This window comes from Brachycentrus maculatus, unplaced genomic scaffold (genome assembly GCF_059751285.1).
Source record: "Brachycentrus maculatus isolate JH-2025_06_01 unplaced genomic scaffold, ASM5975128v1 h1tg000042l, whole genome shotgun sequence".
Classification (NCBI taxonomy): domain Eukaryota; kingdom Metazoa; phylum Arthropoda; class Insecta; order Trichoptera; family Brachycentridae; genus Brachycentrus; species Brachycentrus maculatus.
Window position 1 is genome coordinate 1,832,491 of NW_028280796.1, and position 22,386 is coordinate 1,854,876.

General features: G+C 31.4%; 2 protein-coding genes across 2 annotated transcripts in view; both read right to left on the reverse strand.

Moving 5' to 3' along the window:
- The window catches only part of LOC148312394 (uncharacterized), a 45,320-nt gene extending 44,585 nt beyond the window's left edge, over window positions 1-735 (reverse strand). The window contains exon 1 of the mRNA XM_088277426.1: window positions 634-735. The gene's annotated coding sequence lies outside the window, so the exon portion shown is untranslated. The remainder of the gene's footprint in view (window positions 1-633) is intronic.
- A 2,208-nt stretch (window positions 736-2,943) lies between these two features.
- LOC148312397 (uncharacterized) overlaps window positions 2,944-22,386 on the reverse strand; it is a 38,471-nt gene continuing 19,028 nt past the window's right edge. Inside the window, exons 18-39 of the mRNA XM_088277428.1 lie at window positions 21,686-21,854; window positions 21,413-21,579; window positions 20,857-20,910; window positions 17,745-17,968; window positions 16,840-17,003; window positions 16,007-16,147; window positions 15,715-15,920; window positions 15,332-15,548; window positions 14,242-14,463; window positions 13,945-14,045; window positions 13,298-13,466; window positions 13,044-13,216; window positions 12,027-12,165; window positions 10,738-10,966; window positions 9,188-9,351; window positions 8,563-8,694; window positions 8,287-8,492; window positions 7,463-7,688; window positions 5,884-6,102; window positions 5,102-5,202; window positions 4,182-4,350; window positions 2,944-3,264 (exon numbers count right to left, since the gene is read on the reverse strand). Of these exons, the coding sequence (XP_088133554.1) occupies window positions 3,092-3,264; window positions 4,182-4,350; window positions 5,102-5,202; window positions 5,884-6,102; window positions 7,463-7,688; window positions 8,287-8,492; window positions 8,563-8,694; window positions 9,188-9,351; window positions 10,738-10,966; window positions 12,027-12,165; window positions 13,044-13,216; window positions 13,298-13,466; window positions 13,945-14,045; window positions 14,242-14,463; window positions 15,332-15,548; window positions 15,715-15,920; window positions 16,007-16,147; window positions 16,840-17,003; window positions 17,745-17,968; window positions 20,857-20,910; window positions 21,413-21,579; window positions 21,686-21,854 (3,765 nt within the window). The 3' untranslated portion in view covers window positions 2,944-3,091. The remainder of the gene's footprint in view (window positions 3,265-4,181; window positions 4,351-5,101; window positions 5,203-5,883; window positions 6,103-7,462; window positions 7,689-8,286; window positions 8,493-8,562; window positions 8,695-9,187; window positions 9,352-10,737; window positions 10,967-12,026; window positions 12,166-13,043; window positions 13,217-13,297; window positions 13,467-13,944; window positions 14,046-14,241; window positions 14,464-15,331; window positions 15,549-15,714; window positions 15,921-16,006; window positions 16,148-16,839; window positions 17,004-17,744; window positions 17,969-20,856; window positions 20,911-21,412; window positions 21,580-21,685; window positions 21,855-22,386) is intronic.

Below are 22,386 nucleotides of genomic sequence, written 5' to 3' on the forward strand. Positions count from 1 at the left end.
ATTTATTTATTCATTTGACGTTTAATTTGTAGAACTCCATTTTTATTTTTGTATTAATTTTTAAATCAAACACAAATTATTTGAGTCTGCTAAGTTGTATTTTATTAACAAAAACACATAAAAAAATATTATTGTGACGGTTGTTTCGCCTAGACATTAATACATTTTTAAAAAATGGAATGAAAACAAGCCAGTTATTAGACTCCAAGTAAATCAGTTGAATAAATAATGCTTTACATACTTATGTAAATCATTCATCATATTTATGTACAATGCACCTTTTATTTCTTTTTTGCTTATATAAATGAATTTTGTCCACCTCCATAGAGTAGTGTTGAAAGCGTTTGGCTACCATGTTGGAGATCTCGGTTTAGATTCACGAAGAGGTGAAATGAATATTAAGTTTTTTTTACTATTACATTCTAAACCACCACAAAAGAAATATAGAATAATGACTTCTGAAAGCTGTGCCATGATTTCATTGATTATAGTGTCTAATTTCATTCCCCATTGGTTTTATTGAGCATACACTTTGTTAATGACTAAAACATATCCTCAGTCAATGTTTAAAAATCAAAATAACAAGAGTTTATAATAATTAATCATAGTAAGATTGAAAAAGAAAATTCTCACACTGTTTCAGTTTGTGTTCAAAGTATTGATTTTAACCACGGAACACAAACACAAATATAAGATCAAATAATACTGAACCAAAACAGAGCCACTCCCACTTTATGGAATACATGCTCACATACACATATGTACTAAGGTTACAATAACAAGCCTAATTTTAGCCTCATGATGGGATGTCAGAATAATGCAATGATTCTCAAACAGTTTTATTTATGATGAATTTAGTTACTGGGTCAAAAACTTAAGTTTATGTTAATTAATATCAAAATACTACCAGTTACAGGATAATTACATATTTTCACTTTTAATGTAGATATTAATATCTTTACTGGGAACAGTCAATATGTAATGAGAATAAATTATTTCTTACAAACTAACCTATTTTACTATTAAATACTACTTATTCACTTACTCTTATATAGTATTACTGATGACTTGTTAGATTTACTGACCTTTTTTAATTGGAAGCAGACCACTAATATACAAGTCTGGTTACATAACTGTCAATAATTATTTATTTTTACTCTTAATAATTATTTATTCTTTATATTTTTTGCATTATTTTATAGACTAATAAAACAGTAATGAAATTTAAATTAAATTTTTCCACCAAAGTTAAAGCATAATATGTACCAATTGATAACCAAGGTCAATTCCAAATTACTGTGTGAGCCACATAAAAATTTATTAAATTTTTAACCTTGACTGCAAATCATCAAGTCAAGGTTAAGTTAAAGGTTTACCAATTTTTTTACACTAGTTTTAACTAGTGTAAAAATAAAATTAAAATAATTGGTACACCTCCAATGTTTATTTACCAATACCAAGGATCTTCAGAGTGCTATACTCAGTACTGGCCCTTCCATTCTAGTATTGACTGATATTTCATGTTTATTAGTATCCCTATTAACTTGTAGACCATAGGTTCCCAAAGTTGACTGAGCCCCAACCCATCTAACAAAAATTTACAATCTTGGTTTTAGGTATGCTTTAGTTTTAGCTTTAGCCTTTAGGTTTAAGTAATAGCCCACCTCTTAGCTTAGATTCTTATGCAAGTGCATGCACACAACTTCATTTGCAATCAGAGCTAAACTTTGTCTTGCGCACAGCGTTCAAAAAGGTAAGATTGGCAGTACATTTGTTGATTCAACCGAGGGTATATAAGCATGTTTGACTACCATGGATTTGATTCCCATAGGGTCAAAACAAATAGAAGTCAGACCTAAAGCTAAGAAGTGATCACCTTGTCTTTATGTAATTGACAATCAAGTTGACAATGCCTTCATCTGGTGCTGTTTCCTATGCATGACTGGGTGCAGATCAAAAGACGAATTGTGTAGTAAGAAAGTTTTCTCTAAAATGTATCAAAACTAAATATTTAGTAGAAATTGAGTTTTTTTATAGATTAAAAATTTTGCTAGTAAAATTTTTTTTAACTCACTGAATATTGCATGAGTCACTTTTAAATAAAACATCAATAGACCCGTTTATAATAATCATATAAAATGTTATTAAAATTTGTCTTTGATTTGTAAAAATCCACCTATAGCAATGAAACTCATTAAAAATTAAATTAATTAAAAATCCACTTATAGCTATTCTCATTAATTATGGTAGATGTGAATCAATACAAAACGTTATTGGGAAGTTCTTATTATATGACAAACATTCTAAGCGTAGTTAAGTTTCAAATTCAATAGCTGTACAAAGGGTGAATTTGGAAAGAGATAACACTTGACGTTATAGTTTTGGTGTACTGAAACACTAAATTTTTTTATTTAACAAGGACACATTTGTAGGTATTTTTAGAAGACCCCGTGTGTGCGTTATAACGGAGGTCACCAATTAGGAAACCCGGTGTGTGTTATTGTGCGGGAAGCCAGAGCAGGATATTTAAAAGAAATGCTTACTTACAGTTGGTTTATTGATATAAAATTCTTCCACTTTAATTACTATTGATATTAACTTATTATACTTTATTTAATCGATTATGGAACTTTGAATTAAATATGAAGCTAAAATATACGTCCTTTAACAATCAAGCGATGGCAGGCGATTCTCGCTGGCGCGCTCCGGTTGGCCGCTTTTGTTGAATCCGCTCGGGTTTGCCAACTTGGTAGTAGCAGTAGTTCAGTGTTGCCAACTTGGTAGTAGTAGTAGCTACCCGCCTACATATTCAATAAAGAGTATGAAATTTTCAGAAATATGTGTTATAAATATGAAGATTTTATTCAACAGTTACTAAACTCAACAATAAAAAACAAAAATTTGCTTATATAATTTTTTTAATGTAAAAATTGTAAAATGTTTGTATTTTTGTAATAAATTACACGTAAACAAAAAATATTAGATGCTTAAGTATATTTTATTATATTTTTTGCCTTATGTTATTAGCAGTTTGTTATAAAAAAATAATAGGTCCTAAAGTGACATGCGGATTCCACTGTAATCGAAAAACTTATAGTTTCTCCCTCAATTTCAATCCAACCCACATTCCTTTCTCTGTATTCATATTGAAAGTATTTTTTGCGAGTTTCAAAGGAATTTGAGTTTTGGATGTCACGACAATATCAAATTTGGCCAACATGTTGAAAACAACGGCTTTGATAATCATCAAGGCAAACCGGGAACCTGTAAAAAATTAAACAGTAAATAAACAGAATTTTAATTTTAAGTCTGCCTCTGTAGTGCGATGCTTAGTGCGTTTAACTACATCGCTGGAGAACCCAGGTTCAATCCCAAGGGCGGTCAAAATAAACATTAGTGATTTTTTAGCTTTTATTAAATATTACCCTGGACTGGTACCTGAAGCGCATGAAGCCTTGCCTTCGTGTAAGTAAAAATTAAAATAACACTGCATCAATATGAAAGTGCCCTAAGCACCATTAGGTGCGGACAAGGGTTAAAAGAAGAGGCCTGTACCGGAAAATAATAGTATTTAGAATGGGGCTGTATTTCTGGGTCAGTGTTGAGGACTCTAGGTTTGAGACCCTACTCTGCCACAGCTTGAATCATATTTTGAAAAAACAAGCCACTTAAGCCAACCGAAAATATCACTTAAATGAAATATTTTTGTTTATCATAAGAACACAAATATTTATCTTTTTGATATATTTTTTCCAAAGATCATGATTTGAAATGCACAAATTTCTTATTATTTTTTGACATCTCAACATAGATGAAGAAGAATATGGAAGTCTGGGCATTTACGGGGCTGACGACCGTCATAGGCTGGTTAAGTGATCACATTAAACGCGTGTAACATTCACCAATTCTACCCATTATAAACAACCACAATTTTCTTATTGAAAAACAGTATTTTAGCTTTGCTCAGTAAGTTTTGTCTACTATCTCGGAACTAGTTTGTAGATGGTGCACTGATGGTCTAATTTAATGTCATGAGCAATTTAAATGTCTAGATCTAGAGTTTAATCTTTTGTTTCTTCCTTATTTCTTTAGATTTTAATAACAAAAGTACAAATTTAAAATATTAGTCATTGAATTATGTTACTGGTTTGTTATCGATAGTAAATATGAATGGTATTAACCAATGCAGTTTCGCGGTCCTATTCCAAAGGGCATGTATGACAATGGCTGTATAGAGGATTTGTTCTCATCTGAAAATCTATCGGGATCAAACTTCAGTGGGTTCGGGAAATACTTAGGATCTCGGTGTATATTGAATACTGGAAACCAGACTGATTCATTTTCTTGGATCTGTAAAAAAAACATTAAACTGTTGTACAAAAGTGATTGACAATTCATTTTAAACATGAATAAGAACAAAACTTATCGCTGTTTTGTCTCTTCAACTGTCATTGAATGGGGTGTGTTTTGGTGACATTTTCAAAGAATAAAATGATATTTTATCTTATATTGGTTAGATAAGGTTAGGATGAGTAAAATAATATTTATCCTCTAATATTGATTAGGTTAGTCTGTTTTGTCTCTTAAATCTGTCATTGTATTGCATGTATTTGACATTTTCAAGAAGAAAAATTATATTTTTTTATCAAAAGAAAAATCTGAAAAATAAGTACATAGTAAATAGCGATTGGACAATAGCCTGTCAACTGACATTTTTTTTGCACCTAGACTTAGTCCTAGGTTTTTTGCACCTAGTCTTCTTCGAATGTCCAGCTCCCAGAATTATTGTTCCACAAATGTCATGTGGTGTCGCAAAAATGTACATTTACTCACGCTCTCCATGTTGTGCATCTTGCCAGCTTTTTACTCATTTGAAAATGAAAATGCAAAACCAAAATTAAAAAGTATGCGCAATCTGATGTGGTGCGAGTAAAAAATAATTGATATGTCGTTGATACATTGATTTTTTTGCTTATTTAAAAGCGTTATCATACTCCTGGTCAATTTTTTACAAATGGTTTGCAGAAAGAAATAGATAATAACATATAACAGTTGGCAATTGCCTATTTCACTACTTACAAATGTAATGTAATTGTTTTACCTCATAAGTATCAGAGTTGGATCCTGAAGGAGACGGTAAAGTAAACTTATTAGAAGCAACTCTATCAATAATTGCTATAGATGGCCAGAGGCGTAGGGATTCTGAAAAAAAAAAAAAAAATTTAATTAATAGAAATCGATACAACAACTTGTACATTATAAAAAAACATAACCATACAAAAATTACACAGAAAACTGACATAACTAAATGATGATTTTTGGCTTAAAACATACTATATATTAACAATCTTCATACTACTGACATCTGTGAAAACAATATTAATTAAAAAATACAATTTTGTAGTTACATGAAAAAATGAAGCTATGTTAATCTCAGTAGCCACCGTAATCAGGCAAAATATGATTGTATCTAGCTTCAGCCTCATATTGAAATAGAATTATCTTCTTCAAAGCTTAAATCGGTTATTTACTATTTAAATTTATTTTATCAATGGTTTATGACTTACATATTTGCTATTGCTATTTTTGAAAATCAATAGCTTTTATGAAAATAATTGTTTCCAATAATAAATAAAAGATGTCATTATTGTACTCCATGATGGTGTAAATGTCACAACTAATTTGAAATGCAGTGATCTGATTAAGTCATAAGATTACACTCGTAATATAATGTATAACAGTATTTCCTTACTTCAAGTTTCACGACCCGTCACAATAGATCACGGGTCACGGTGACATAAGAAGCTTTATCTGGCACTACTATGCATCTAAAAATTGCACTGCACTTGTTAATTATTGAAGTAAGAAAACGTGATTACGTACCAGAAACAACCATATCCAAATATTTGAGTTTGGGCAAGTCATTATACGTGAGGCTTCCTGTTTCAGATTTGAAATTGTCAATTTCATCCTGCAGTTTCTTTTGTATGTCGGGATTTCTAGCCAGTTCATACATCAGAAAGGTCAACATTGTAGATGTAGTGTCAAACCCGCCAATTAAAAACACTACAGCTTGTGCGACCAAATCATCATCAGTCCATTCTGAAATCATATTAAAAGGTTTCCAATAAATTTAAACATAAAATTGATTTAAAATTGTAAGCGAAAATTGTAATTTTGATACAGATAGCATTTGAGAGGTATCGTTTCTTAACAATCCTAATATACTTGGATAGCTTGAGTCTGGCTGTACACGACGGATTCTTCAGTTCTTTGGACACATTGCGCGTGGCAATGTGGATAGCCTGGAACGACTGGTTATGATCGGTAGCTTGGAGGGGAAGAGAGGGAGAGGAAGATCCCCACACGATGGATGGATCAAGTTAAGATAGTAGCAGGCACCTCGGTGGTTGGAGCGCTACGTGCAGCGTAGTGAAGGGATAACTGGAGAAGAGTCATTTCTTCGACAAGGGTCTCAACCCTCAGTAATAAGGACTAAGATGGAGAAGAAGAAGAAAGAAAATAGCAGAAACAGAAGGAGAAAGGGAATTACTATTTGAAAGTCATTTTCCATTACCTGCCATAGTTACATGTTAATACCTCCCCAGAATTCATATCGCTCACTCCTTTCAACAACGTCATATTTCAAAAATTGACAATTTTCAGTTGTGCATGTTTTCGGAATGCCCAGAAAATGTACCATATCCCAGCAAAATCGGCATATTTTTAACTCAATATTTTCCCGCTATATGTCAGAAAGTGTTGTTTTTACATTTTGAAGAAAAGGTATTGTTTAATAATTTTTTTTTAAAATACTAAATATTTTTCAAATGGAGAAAAAACATTCAGGTTTTACCTAAAAAGATCTGTTGCACAGTAAAAAGTTCAATAAGTGGCTTGATATTTATTTTTAATATATTGTATTATATTTTTAAACTTTAAAAACGATCTCCTGAAAAAACAAGTTTTTTGATATATGACGTTGAAAGGAGTGAGCGATATGTGAATATAACTTATATTTACATACATTGTTATTTCAAGTATCAAATTTTAATTCCATGAAAATACTGTTTGTTTTATTAGTATTAATTTTCTTAAATTATTTGTTACTAACTTGACTCAACATACATATGTATATTTTTTCCAGACTATGTAATATGTTTTTTTATTAATTTGATAAGAAATGTTGACAACAGGTTATTCTACCATAGTATGCCAATTTTTATACTCAAACGTCTGTTTTTTTTGCTTTGAGCTTTGGTGAGAAACTACAACTCTCATCTGTAGAACAGTACTGTTAGGATTTGAGGATTTGAAATATTCGATACTTAATTATTATTAGTTGGCCTTCTGAGTCTCGATATTTGCAATTTAATATTCATTACCATTTTTAGAATCATAACATTTCCAAATACTGAGGGACCCTTTTAAAGTAACAATTTTGTAGCAGTTCACAACTTACTTCTTTCTACCTTCCTTGTCCCGATACTAGATTCCTCCACAGTGGCAAATCCCGCATGCTCTCCAGAAGGAGTTTCGTGCTTCAGAGAACCCTTCTTGGCTTCCATCAGCAGGTGAATCATATCGGGTCGGACTATACCTAACTTTTCCCTCAGCATCATTGTTCCGAGGACCAAACTGGAGAAATATGTTCTATCTGTTGTGCGGATTATAGACATTTTTGCAAGCTAAAACAACAACAGAAAGGTTAATGTAAATGTTGTCATTTGATGTCTTGCAATAAGCGATTTAGTATGCATGTTGGCTGCAAGGATTACAGTGGGATATCCCTCTCGAACATAAAGTAGTGTAAATTTTTCTCTCATTTTTGAATATTGATTGTTCAGATTTTATTTTCCCTAGAGATTAGACAAATCTACATGCAGATTTTCATAATTGTTACTTATGCTTCTAATATAAAAATGTGACAAATATTTTTTTTTTTTAATTTCTTCTTCTTCTTCTTTTTGATGGCTTTTCACCCATCTTGGGTGTTATAGCCAGTGTCGAGTTATTTAAAAAAAAATTGTAAACATTAGTAAGTATTTACTTCCACTGATTATAGTGGAAATAAATACAGCGCATTAATTGTCATTCACATTTTTGATAAGGGAAAGTGCAATTAGTTCTATCAAAATTTACAGTCTTATTTCTTATTAGGTTATGTTAGATAGAAAATTATTTAACAAAAATGATACTGATTTTCTAAAACGTTGTATCAAAGAAGGCCCAAGCACTTTGAATGGTATTTATATTTGATGTTGATACCTTTGTTAATTTTCTTACCTTCATTAGTCTTGGAAACAAGGCAAAAGCGAAAAACTTTAAAAGTTGCAATCCACTAAAATCTGTAATGTTTTTACCCATCTTGTAAAATTCACAATCTGGATTTTCCAATGAATTGACATTAAGTCCAAAAATGGCTGTCGCTATGACATCATTTGTATAATGGGAGAATACATCTTTAGCTTCAATATCAAAGATAGGTTTTTCTGGAAAAAAATAAAAGTAATAATTTCTGAAGATTATCCTTGATAATTATTATTGAATTTTTTTTAAAACCTGTAGTACACAGCGGAACATAATGATTAGCCATCTGTCTGGAACATTCCTCGACAAATTCAAACATGTTTTTCATTTTGGAACCGGTGAATGCTGGACTCAGTGTTGGTCTCATATCTCGCCATTTTTCTCCTGAAAACATTTCATTTCAATACAAAAATATAAAGAATATATCTGAGGATCTTTAATTGATGACAAACATCAAGAAAAATTATGGCCATCTATATTTCAGTAGGTCTTCCAATAGTCGAATATTATATAACAATTAAAATTTTTTAAATTTTTTAACCATATTTTCAAAATTCTTATTATGTTATTGTTAATTAATGAAAATTATATTGCATTTATAATTTTCTGTGTTAAAATGAAAAATATAATAAAGGAGTCGATACGCCAACCCTTCAGTTTTGTATCAGCATTTTATTAGATTATCGTGATTCCTTTATGAAATCTGAAATTCTTAGTGAAATCTCAAAAACAATCGGTGAAGCACCATAGGTTAATGGCACAAGATTGATAATTAAATTTACATAATTTTATTAATTTTTCCATATAAAAATGAAAATAAATAAAGAGACATATTACTTTGTGTTTCTCAATTATGGTCGGAAAGTATGGTGTTTACCTTTCAAAGAGACTAAAAGTCTTCCATACACGGGATCAGAATCTTCATCAATGTATGATCTGTGTGCATTAAATGTATCAAATTCCTTTATTCCAATCTGCTTAATTAATTCCAAGTCTTTTAAAATTATCAGCGGTTTGGGTCCTTCGAAAGATCCAAAATATCTAGAATTATGAACATCAGTCCGATTCCATTAAGATGATAATGAATAAATAAATGAGTCAAGCTGCAGTCTCTCACATTAGACATTCATCGTGTTAACTCTTAATGCTTCCGTCACATTCTCGGGTTCAGTAGAGGAACTCATGGCTTCCATTAGGACTCACACATGTAATAACTAGTTATATATAATAACTAAGTATTTAACCTCTCAAGTAGTAATGATATAAATAACATTTCAAAACATCGTTTGTTCATCGTTTGTTCGTTTGTTCAGTCGGTAAAACATCTAACTAGCCGATAAATCATTCAATTGTATTGGATCATCAATAGACGGCGTTGGTAGTCCAAATCCTGCCATAATATGGAAACATTCAAAGAGTAATCTCTATGCCCCAAACGTGTGACCATACGCTATCTAACCTGCTATTTTATGGCCCCACGGTTGGGGCGATATGCACGGAGAGGTTAATCAATAATAAAGGATTTTGCTAGCAAAGATAATAATAACAACTGATCTTGCTTTCCCTATCACTTTGGCACAGCACAATGTATAATCCACAATGTTATCATATTAACTAAGCTAAACATTCTGTCATCTAAAATGCGAATTAATTAATTGAAATTGGGAAAGCCATTTTTTTAACACCCACTATGATCAAACATCCCAAGTTATCCAATATTTTTTTAAATAACCCGCAATGCCTATTTTTTTAGAGGCTTATAAGGCAGGTAGGATAGGCAAGGTAGGTGTGAAAAATATCAGGAAAACCTCAGAAATATCCGGTACAATTAAAAGTAAATATATTTTTTAATTAATTTGCAATTGGCAAGAATCAAACCTACGATACCAGTTTCGCAGTCGAGCATCTACGTAACTATGCCATGGTACTTGTTTTATTATTTTTTTTCCTAAGTCTATTGTACCCTATTTATTGTATTATTCATACTTTTCATAATGTAGACATAAAGGAAAACTCATTGCTTTTTCTTGTTTTTAGTTAAAATTTCTAAATTAATTTCAATAAAAGTAATTCAATGTAGTACACGATGCAATTTTTATTACAGTATGTGATGCAAGTAAAATTAATTACTTGTAAGAATTATTTTAATACAACAAAAGTTTTTACATTTCTTGTCAACCTTTCAATGTTTTCATTCATGTAATAAAAGACTATGAAGTCCTCATCACGTTACCGTGGCTACCATGGATGAGGTGAAAATAATTTTCAGAGGTTTTTGCATTAAATTAACACCCGAAGCTCAGGACTGATAACTTCGTCTTTGTGTAATTAATGATCCAGATAATACTAAGTTGATCTGATGTGGTGCCCTATTAGGTCCAGATTATAAAAATAATAAAATATTTTATGATAAAAATCTTTTCATACTTCTCATTTGGAAACTGGTTGTAAATTCTCTGCATCAAATCAGTAACATGTTCCATTTGCAATAAGCAATATATTCCGATGCCAAAATATGGTACTGGCGGCTCCACATATGGAATTCCTTTCCTTTGAAAATGTTTGTTTAGCCATTTTCCATAAGCAAATATTGCTATCAATACTCCCAACAGTATCAATCCCACATCCATCCATGAAAATAATCCCATTTTTATTTCTAAAGGATAAAAGAATAAGTTAGTACTAAATTAAATATGAATACGGGTTTTTCACGATCAATGTAATTTTTTAAAAATACATAAATGTACTGCATTTTTCTTTTTTTACCAACAAAACCTGAAATGCAATTCCTTACTTTTTTGTTTGAGTATGGCATTTTTATGTAATAAGTACAAGCAATGATTAATATCTTATTTATATTTTAGAACTGCATCAGCATTTTCAATTTTTTTTTTTTGACAACCTGTACATATATTTATAACCTTAAAAAGTTTGATTTATTTCAAAGATTCAACTATAACTGTATATAAGCAATTTATTAAATTGGCAAAACATAGTTTTATTGAATATTTTTATCAATAAAATAATAATACTTTGAAACCATGATAATGAGGTCATGCAATAATTGAAAAAAAATGTTACTTACACTGTTTGTGCTCAAATAATGTATTTTATTAAATATTTACTGCGTTTAAAAACACCACAAGTGTCAGATTAAATAATAAATACTCAGCATAAACACAGCCACTCCCACATTATAGATTACCTACTGAATTATTAATAAAGAGATAATTTATAATCAATGTGACAAGGTCATGTCTCATGTCCAGACATATTATATTACGATTGCACAATCATTTAAAGATTCTCAATCATTTGCTTTTAAGAAATCATTACTTTCAATAAGAAATTGTTGATTTATTAGTATAGGTAGTTTAAGTGTGGTAAATCTTTAAAAATACTGTTTTATTTCAGAATTTCCTGTAAATATTTCAAAAGGACCTTTTCAGACATATTTTAAATATTTTGTTTCATCAAAAAATAAGGCAAAAAATATGAAGACCATAGTACTTTTATTTATTTTTTATAATGTCGAACAATTTTTGTTGTTTAATATGGATAATGGATATGTCAAACTATTGACAAAATTATATTTTTGCACCTTCCAAATCAGATAAACGTAAAATAAATCAAATTACTTGAGATGACACACAAAGGGGAAATTTAAAAATATAAAAGCAAAAAATAAATGGAAGAAAAATATTACTTTTAGTTACTAATTAGTGATAGTAAGTCTTCTTCAGATTCGTGAATATAGGAGTGGAATATGCTTGATGGGATGTAGATGGGGAAGGAGCTCAAGGGGAAGGAAATTACTGCTACATGAGAAAGGAAATGGAGGAAGAATAGAAGGTACTATAGGAGAGGAAAAGGAGTGACAATGACTCCTTCTCTTGGAGTTGCATACCTGTACTCACACTAGCTTGTGCGAGTTGTACTCTGCTTATACGTACAAGCTCCTTAAGGATAAAGGCTCCTAGTGTAAGGCGACCATTTTTGAAAAATTGCCAACTAGAACCTTTTCAAACTTTCACTCTTTGGGAGGACAGTAGCAGTAGAATCAAGTAAATTGCTCAGATTGCGCTGCGGACCAATTTCTGAGAGATGTTTCATGTAGTCAATTTTATTAACAGATAATTTTGACTGTCTTGGATACAGCTTTCGGAATACCAGGACCACTTGTAAAAACGGAACAATAATGGTCATAATATCGTAGTATGACTATTGTCAATACCTACTCTTACTAAAAAGTGTATTACAGTGTAGTACCTATTTTCATAGATATTAATTAAAACATTCTCTCCATTCTATGAAGACTTCTTCAAAAATTAAAGGTTAATAATAATTTTATTTATATTTTTTATTTTACGGTGATTATTTTTGGTTCTAGTTAAGTATTACATATGTATGACATTAATAAGTAAAATTATTATGCTAAAAGACATTTGTACGAAAAAAGTATATAATGATGTCCATTATGTGGAACTACTTACAATAATATAATGAACTAACTAAATAAATTAATATGTTACATGCAATAAAACACACAATTTTAAAAAAAATTATTGTTCTTAGAAGGTCATTTGAAACACAAAAACAACTCATTTTACATGTTATAGTACTCTTGACAGGAACCGAGTCGTGGGAGAGTAGGAAACCAAATGCTGCACTTCAGATATGAACTCTGACACACTACTGTGGAACCACAAGCTGATATCATATAATATTTATTAAGGGATATGCTTTCTTTTCTGCACACCGACCCAGAACCCCTTTTCTGCCACCATATCGAAGATATGATTCTTTAGCTTCATGGGAACTGGAGTTTTGGGAATGCGGATGAAATCAAACTTGGACAGCAAATTCACCATCAGGATCTTGGCTTCCATCAAGGCGAACCTTGAAGCTGCAAACACAATGAATCAATTCCCTTTATTGCAAGACGATACTAATGTTTTAAAGTAAATAATTTTAATAAAATAACTACCTATGCACTGCCTCGGTCCGGCACCAAATGGAAAATATGTAGATGGCTTTATCGAATCCTTATTTTCATCAGAGAACCTTTCCGGATCAAACATGTCAGGATTTTCAAAGTACTGGGGGTCTCGGTGGATGCACGTCAATGGGATGAAAATTATATCTCCAATTTTTAACTGAAATTCAATAGTAAAATTATGATTTCAAGTTCATATTAATGTCGCCATTGATTTGAAAATTAACTATGTGCAAAATATTTACAGTGTCTTGCCAGCATACAGAGGTTCTAAAACTGAGAATGAAAACTATATATAATTTATATCTGAAGCACTAGCTTTGTGATTTTCCATTTTAAAATTAAAATGTAACTTTGTTTTAAAATCACTTTAAATATTTTATTGTAACTTAAAATGTCTACCCGTTTCGAAGCTAACCGCTTATTTATCAAGACTGATTAATAGTATTAATAAGTTACATTTTAATTATGAAAACTATATGTATGACCGCCTCCAAAAATAGCATTTAGTAGCAGAAGACACGTAGGGAGTAGCGAGAAAAAAGACTTTGTAGAAAGGCCTGTCTAACGGTGGTTATAGATAGTATAACATATAAATACATATTATGTTCACTAATTATCAAAATGGAATCACAAACCTTGTGTGGAAGGGATGTTGTGTCATTTGGCGGAGGTAGTTCATACGACTTTACACAGACTCGATCTAGGTTAGGATTACCTGGCCAGAGGCGTAAGGTTTCTAAAAAATAAAATAAAACATAAATTCCAAAAATTTTATAGAATTTACTTGTCTGCCCAAAACTAAGATCTAGATATAAAATCCAGCAAACTATGATATACAACATGTTGTGCATGCCAGTTTTTGCCTTTTCTTTATATATTACTCAATAACTTTCTCAAATAGTTGTTTAAAATATAAGCAAATAAAATCTTACCAGAAACCACCATATCAAGATATTTAAGTTTGTGTATTTCATTATAATCGGCAACTCCGTTGGTTGATGCTAATGATTCATCAATTTCCTCTTGTAGTCTCCTCTGCACATCGGGATTGAGAGCCAATTCGTAAGTCAAGAAACACATAAGATTAGCTGACGAATCAAAGCCAGCAAACAAGAAAATCATCGCTTGGGCTACTATATCATCATCGTCCCACTCTAGAAAGTATGGTTATTATTATGATTAAGTAAAATCAATGAATCACCAATAACATATTTCTGTAATTCATGTGTATAATAAAGGATCTCTTTTATGAGAAACCATCTAAGTCTTCCTCCTGCAAAATTTTCTGCACTCTAATAATAATACAAATTCCATATAACAACTGTAATGGATGTTTTTAAAATTTTCTCAACAGTTTTATTACATTGTTTTTATTTTAATAAATGTTCTTTGAGGTAATTTACTGAAACTTGTGTTTCATTTCTTCGTTCCCGAACTTCGAGACCTCGCCGCGCCGCCAGCCTGGACCGCTTCGCCTCTCTAAACCGATTCACGGACCAGTTTCGGAAAGCCATTTTCAGGGCTATTGTCGGTCAGGTTGACTTGTCGGTCCAGTGCTTGGTTCTTTCCGGCTCGACTTTCTAGTCACCTCCGTCCGTATCCAGTTTACAACTGGGTTCAGCGGGGCTGTCTAGAACCCTCGTCGATTTCGACCGAGGCGTCATCAAGCGGTACTCATGCCACCGCCAAACCGTCGGAACATGCCCCTTCTTGCGCAGAAGACCACAGATTACTGTCTTGTACAGACGGAAGACGTCTCATACAAATTGGTACAAATTACAACCATACGACAAAGCAGAATGTTACTTACAAAATATTGTCCAGAGAAATTAAAGTTTGAATGTTGTGTAATGCGGTGTGTGCTACGCTGTGTGCATTATCCAAGACTCCCAACCATGGATAAAGAGGTTAAAAGCACTGAGATTGTATGAATAGAAACATTCTACAACCAGAGTGTAAAAACAGTAAAAGAAAATTGATCATCTCTTACATACTTTATTTTTTTAAGTTTAATTTTCATACCTATTTTTTTCCCTTTTGGGGACAATTCCACATGAGAATTTTCTTGAGTTACTTTTGAATTAGAATCATCCTCTAATTTTCCCTGCTTTGCTAACATCAAAAGATGTATCATGTCCGGCCTCACAATATTATGGTCCATTCTCTCCTTCATATTTTTAGTGAAGATGTTCCGATAGAAGTCATTCACATGCTCTTTGGTTAATTTCACTGGTAAATTCTGGAATTTCAATAAACTAGGCTTTAATATTGAGCACTTCACCCATGTCGTGGTGGCAGTTGAAATACATAACGCTTGACAAAGACATAGGGTTCATAATTCTTAAAACACAGGTCTTACTTGATTATTTAAATATTTGTATTTTATTTTTCATAAATGTACTAACCCGCATAAGAGATGGACACAATGTATATAGAAGGAACAATAGAATGTCTTTATATGAAAAAGTTGTGAATTCTTTAGTCATCATATAAAATGTATTCTCCCTTTCCTTTAAGGAATTAGTTTTAATTCCAAAACCACAGGAAGCGATTACATCATTAGTGTACCTAGTATATGAATCCTTCACTTCTATTTCCAGGCAATCTTTACCTAAAACATTATTAATATTTATAATATTTGAAAAGTGAAACATGTAATTAAACCATCAGTTATTATTGAGTACTGAAATGATGAACCTTTATCTAAGTTGTCGATTTGTTTATTGAAATCTTCTACCAAGTTATCAACACATTCTTGCATGAAAGGCAACATCGCTCGCATCTTAGAACTGGTGAATGCTGGACTTAAAGTACTTCTCATTTGCCTCCATTTTTCACCTAAAATTAAAATAGGTTTGTACATTGTACCTGGAGTGGATATATGTATGGATACCAGGAAAATAGAAAGAAAATTTTCGAGTATTTTTAAAAAGTTGGTGCTTGAGGTAGATGTTACACATCCTCAAGACACACAAACCTCTCTGTCTTCTGAGAACTATCAGTGACTGAAAGACTCTCAAACGATTCTATCCTACTTTAGGCATATTACCAGAAAGAACAAGAAGTCTTGAAAAGCTGGCAGCAATATGGACATTTGAGAGAAAGCTCACAACAAAGATGGATTTATAAAACAGAGGGGTCAATGGGATATTTTCTAAATGCTGCCTTTAGTTAGGATAAAGGCTGTTAGGAATGAAAGAGAATCATATACCAAGTGTCAAAAATTCAAGTAGACAACGATTTTTACTGTTTATTTTAAAATACTGTATACAAACATAATTAATAATGACATGATCCGCGTGATGAGCAGTTGAGGTAGGCATCTGTGCACTGTCCATCCGCTCACAAAAAATATAAATTGGGGACGGGGTGGCAAGCTGCAATCTGGTGGTCTCTATTCAAAATGTATAACCTGATAATGAATTCAGTGGTAAATTATCCCTCTGAGCTGAATGTGTTTAATTTGTAATAAGACTTCTATACACCCACAAGAAATATGTAAATGTTTTTAATTTAAAAGTAAACCATACCTTTCAAAACAAATATCATTTTGGCAGTTAGAGGGTCCACTCTCTCATCAGTCATATCAATGTGATCAACAAAATGGTCAAAATCTTTCACCATTATTTTTCTAAGCAGTTCTGAGTCTTTTACCAACAACATGGGCGTGCTGAAATTGAACATTCCTACATACCTGGAAAAAATAATGTTAATACTTACATTTACAGGCTCTCTTGAATTTTTAATTTGTCTGTTTAATTAACAGATATTTCTCAGATTTTTAACAACCTTAAAAGGTCTTAGCATTCCTTGTGCGTTTGATCATAAAACATTTCACAGCTGACGCGATAAGGTTTCTTAGGAATCTCATTCTCTCCATTTGTTCCTAAACTACAAGTCACACATTTGATTCCTCTTTCATAAATGCACAATTGACAAAACCCTTTCTTCCTTGTTTACTTTTTGAAGGCAGAGGCATTATAATAATATGTGGTCCAGGGAATCCTCAACAGACGCCTATCTATTTTCCGTGCCTACTCATTTTGATCTATTTTACATCTTTACTATTCCAGCCTTACTGTTTATGAATCAGTTCTATACAGAAATATTGAAAAGATTTCTTTACATGGAAGTACATAGATAAATTTGGTTTTCCAAAATTAGGAAGATTGGATATATTAAAATGGAAGAAAGTCCTGATTCATTATTTTGAGAGCATAAAGTTCAAATTATTATCATAAACTAGGGTAAGGGAATGTAATGTTATTTGTATACATACATATATACAGTACAACACATTTCACAAGATAATTTAAAACAAAAGGATGAATTTAGTCACTCGACATATGATTAGAAAAATTAGATGATCCTGTATTAAATACATGTTTTGAATTTAGCAACCATTGTATAAAAAATAATATAATGTATGAATTACCTGTCATTTGGAAATTTATCATATATAGATTTAAGCAAATCTACCATGTGCTCTTTTTGAAGATAAACCTTTAACATATTTCCTACTACAGGATATCCTTTAGCGTAGTTAAGGCCTGTATCTTTGAAGTATTGAGTTTTCCTCCAATAGTAATAATAAAAAATGCATAGCAACGAAACAACTAACAAAGTCCAGTCCCAAAATCCAAAGGCCATTTTTATTTGCTGGAATTTGAAAAAGATTAATAATTTTCTCATTAATTGTTGCATATTTATCTTTATTTTTTAAAGACCGTAATAAAACATGTAAATTTTTATGTAAATTAGCCTAGCAAGAAAAGCAAAACGCTCTGAACATAGTATTTTTATGAAAATGGTGCTACACAAATTATCCAAAAAAATTATTTATAAGTATATAATTATTTTATAAGTATTTTTTCAAATATATCATCTACAAAAATAAATCAATGTAATTGGATTACCATAAAATACTAGTCGTGTTTGTATTAATTATTATAGATAACAAAGGCGGAAAAAAACACTTGAATCAATAAGGTCCCTTTTAAAAATTGCATACTAAATCTGTCTCCTATTCACACCCAATAGTATACAGGGCACAGTGTCAGATTACCTGGTGTTATCTTGATTAAATAATTTTCAACATTCTATTCTGTAAAAAATATGTGTATCAGTGTATGTGATGAGTTGCCATGAAGTATGTCTATGTAGAATCTATCCAGTAAATTATAAGAGGTCTGAATGATTGATGAGTGCACTAACTATTGCATTTAAACTGCTGTTCTGTTGTACTTTGCAGTATAAAATATGTCTTGTCATGTATTTTGCACATCTTACCCACCTCAATAGAATATTAAAATTGATGGTAGAAAAGAGTTTGAGACCAACTAACCCTCTGGCAGTTTATATAAAGTTACAAGCCTGAGTTGAAAATTGCTATTATGATACTTTTCGCTAGGTGTATTTTAAGCTAACAATACAATTAATTTTAATTACTAAGGAAATAACAAGATACTCACATTTTTTTATCCAGTGTGCGTACTAAATATTTTATAATTAATTTACAGTTTATATTGTGTTAAAATAATCTTTACATTATCATGACTGTCTAAAATACACAACATCAATCTTACATAATACACCCATCCATGATAACCACAACTGGTTTATGAGATCAGTTGGTTCTCAAACCATAATTTATTATTTTTCAACTATTTACAGCTTACTGTAACGTACAAGTATAACTTTAAAAACAGAAAAAAAAATACAGTTAAGACAGATATTAACATCACTATAAAGTGATTTTAGTCAGTATTGATTGAAAATTAAATCATCCATCATATCACTGTACTATTTTGTAGTTGAAATAAATATTCGGTTGTTATAAACAATTTTTTATTTTCAAATATTTAAAATTTAAGATTTTTAAAAACACTTTTTATGCCAGTTATCATTTTAATATTTTACTCAAAGGGCTCATAAGGGATTACGTAAGCTAGCACAAATACTGGTATGCAACTCTAAGTACCCTAGTCATTACAGTTATTATTTTTTCCTACCCACTCTAACATTTCCCTTTCTTGTAGTTGTAATGTCTATCACCATGAGCTTACTAATAAAAAAGGACTTAGTTAACACTATTTTGATCGAATGTGATGCCCTTTGCATCATTTGAATACATAGATGAAGTCAAAGAAAAGAAAAACAATTTATTCATTAAAACTTAAAAATTCATTTAATTTGAACATTTTTTAAAACATCCGCAGTCTGACAGTTTAACATGCACAACAAACCAAATAAAAACTACGTTGTGTAGGTTGGATGTGTGAATTTAGTATGCGGCCCACAGTAGTAAGTAATTCACAGTTGACCTTGTCAGCTCGTTAGGATATACAATCATACTTAAATTTGCCAAGCCAGTTAAATAAATTTAGAATTATATTTTGCAGTCAATAAAATAGCTTCTTTGTTGTCAAGAAAGAGGAATCTTAAAGATGCCGCAATAACTATCAAATTGCCTGTTTTAAAACATTATAATTTTTAATTGTATGGCTCATTGTGCAATATAAAAAATATGTATAAACAAGCAATTAATCTCTTAATAGGTTGATATGTCACACTGATTACTTCATTTTTCTGCTTAATATTTTTGTTTATAAAAATTGACATAGAAATACTGTTTGTAGTTATTCTTACACTATATGACTAATGGAAGATTTGCGCAGTTCAAATGGCAATGGTTGGAACAAAGATGGCAGCCTTAAAAAAAACATTAAAAGGGAATTTATGAACACAACTTTTTCAAAAATCATCATTTTTATTGTTTCACACGTATGCTTCAAATTCCCAAAAATTACATTTTTCCCACACGATGATGTTTGGACCATTTTCACAACCTATAGATTTCATAAATATGAAAATCTAAGCTGCAAGTTGACAGCGTTTACAAATGAACATAAATTCAAACCATGAAGGCAGTGCCTTAAACAGATGCAAATTGTATGCTCCTATACTGATGTAAGGTAAATTATGTCAAGCAGCAAGGAATGGTCAATGTTGACCTCAATGGTGCAAAGGGCACTGCATCATATAAACACAGTGTTTTCTGGATCGTTAACTCATGAAGGAAAGGTGATCAGCCCTCCACTTCAGGTACCAGTCCAGGATAATATTGAATAAATATTAGAGTGAAAAAAATCACTTATATTTATTTCACCCCTCCCCTGGGAATCGAACCCGGGACCACCAGAACGGTTACCATTACGCTACAGAGGCATATTCCCCCTCTTTCAATTCTACTTTTTATTCACCAATTTCCCTTTCCCAACAGCAATCGACAACCAACGGTCTCTGCATCTAGCTAGTTATTAGTGTATCATTCGCTGTATAAGCGCGTCAAAGGTGTTCGGCTGTCCAAACTCAAAACACAGCAAGAGACATTTTTTTATAGTATATTTTTTTTGCATTTTTGGACTGAGTAGAATCTACTAAAAATGTCCCTTACTGTGTTTTAAGTTTGGACAGCCGTGTTCTAGACTAGCATAAACAATGCCAAGCATCCAGTAATTTTCTCTATCCTACTAATTTCATCACACGGTCCATTCTCTTGCATCTACATCCAGGTAGTCATCTGCAGAGCTCGTACACATCTGTTCAAATTTGCTTTGGGTCAAACTTATTGGATTTCTTTAAAACATATTTTTTTCAAATACAATATAATACATGAGTTTTCCTTTTTTTATATATTTAATTACAGTAAAATAATAAAATAATAATTCAATAGAAAATAAGGAATAAAAAAAACACTTTATACAAATATTTTTATTGTTATCTTAACATAGATGAAAAAGTTTATTGAAATGGAGATATGGGTAATTATAGGGCATACAACCTGTCATTGGCTAGTTTATGTGATCAAATTATACACATTGTAACATTTAGCATTCTACTCATTTTAAAACCATATGGCTCAAATAATGTTTTTAATTTGTGTTATTAAGTTCTTAGTTTGTGTTAAGCAGAAACAATTTTTGTTTAAAATAATTGCACTCTTTTTCTGGACTGAGTTACATCAAAGTATAAAAAATGACTCTTTGTCATATTGTTATTAAGGAACAATATCCAAATATTTTATAAAAATTATTTAGAGACATGCTTTCTTTTCTGAACGCCGACCCAGAACCCTTTCTCCGCCACCATATCGAACACAGAATTCTTCAACTTCATAGGAACTGGAGTTTTGGAGACACGCACAAAGTCAAACTTGGACAATAAAATCACCATCAGGATCTTGGTTTCCATCAAGGCAAATCTTGAAGCTGAAACACAATCAATCAGTTAACTAAAAAAATACAAGAAAAACACAACTATTTATCAAAACTGTGAGAGTATTCTGATACGTTCAAATAAAGTATTAAAAAATACCTATACATTGCCTCGGTCCAGCGCCAAATGGAAAATATGTAAATGGCTTTATTGAGCCCTTATTTTCATCGGAGAACCTTTCTGGATCAAATGTATCAGGATTTGTGAAGTACTGTGGGTCTCGGTGAATGTCCGTCGTTGGGATGAAAATTACATCTCCAATTTTTAACTAAAATTTATAAATAAAATTACGGTTTCAAATTTATATTAAAAAAAAGGTTATTTTATTTAATATTAACACATTCATTGTCACTTTCTGGAACACGGAGATTGGTGATGAGATATATGCTGTGGTTTTTTTGTTCAATTGGAAAATATTGCACATTTTGTGAAATTTTTCGAGGTGAATTAAAATCATAAAAAATAATGCACGAGAATTGTTGTGATTTTGAAATCGTTTTGCTGAGTGTCCATATCTGCTTCTTATACAGAGCATATGGAGTCCACAAACCGCCTCCAGTCTCCTCTGTCAGCTGCCATCTTCTTTGTGTTCTGTCAGTTTTACATCCAGTACTTTGGATATTACCTTTTAAATGATATACTGAAGACGAATTTCCGCCTTGTAGAATGAGAATAAAGCAGTATCAAATGACTTTAGTTTTTGTGAGAGACCTTCGTAAGAAAATAGTTCTTTCAAGCGAATGTTTACATTTTTATACTGCGACAGCTTCAAGCTACCTGTGCATTCCTGGATTCAGTCA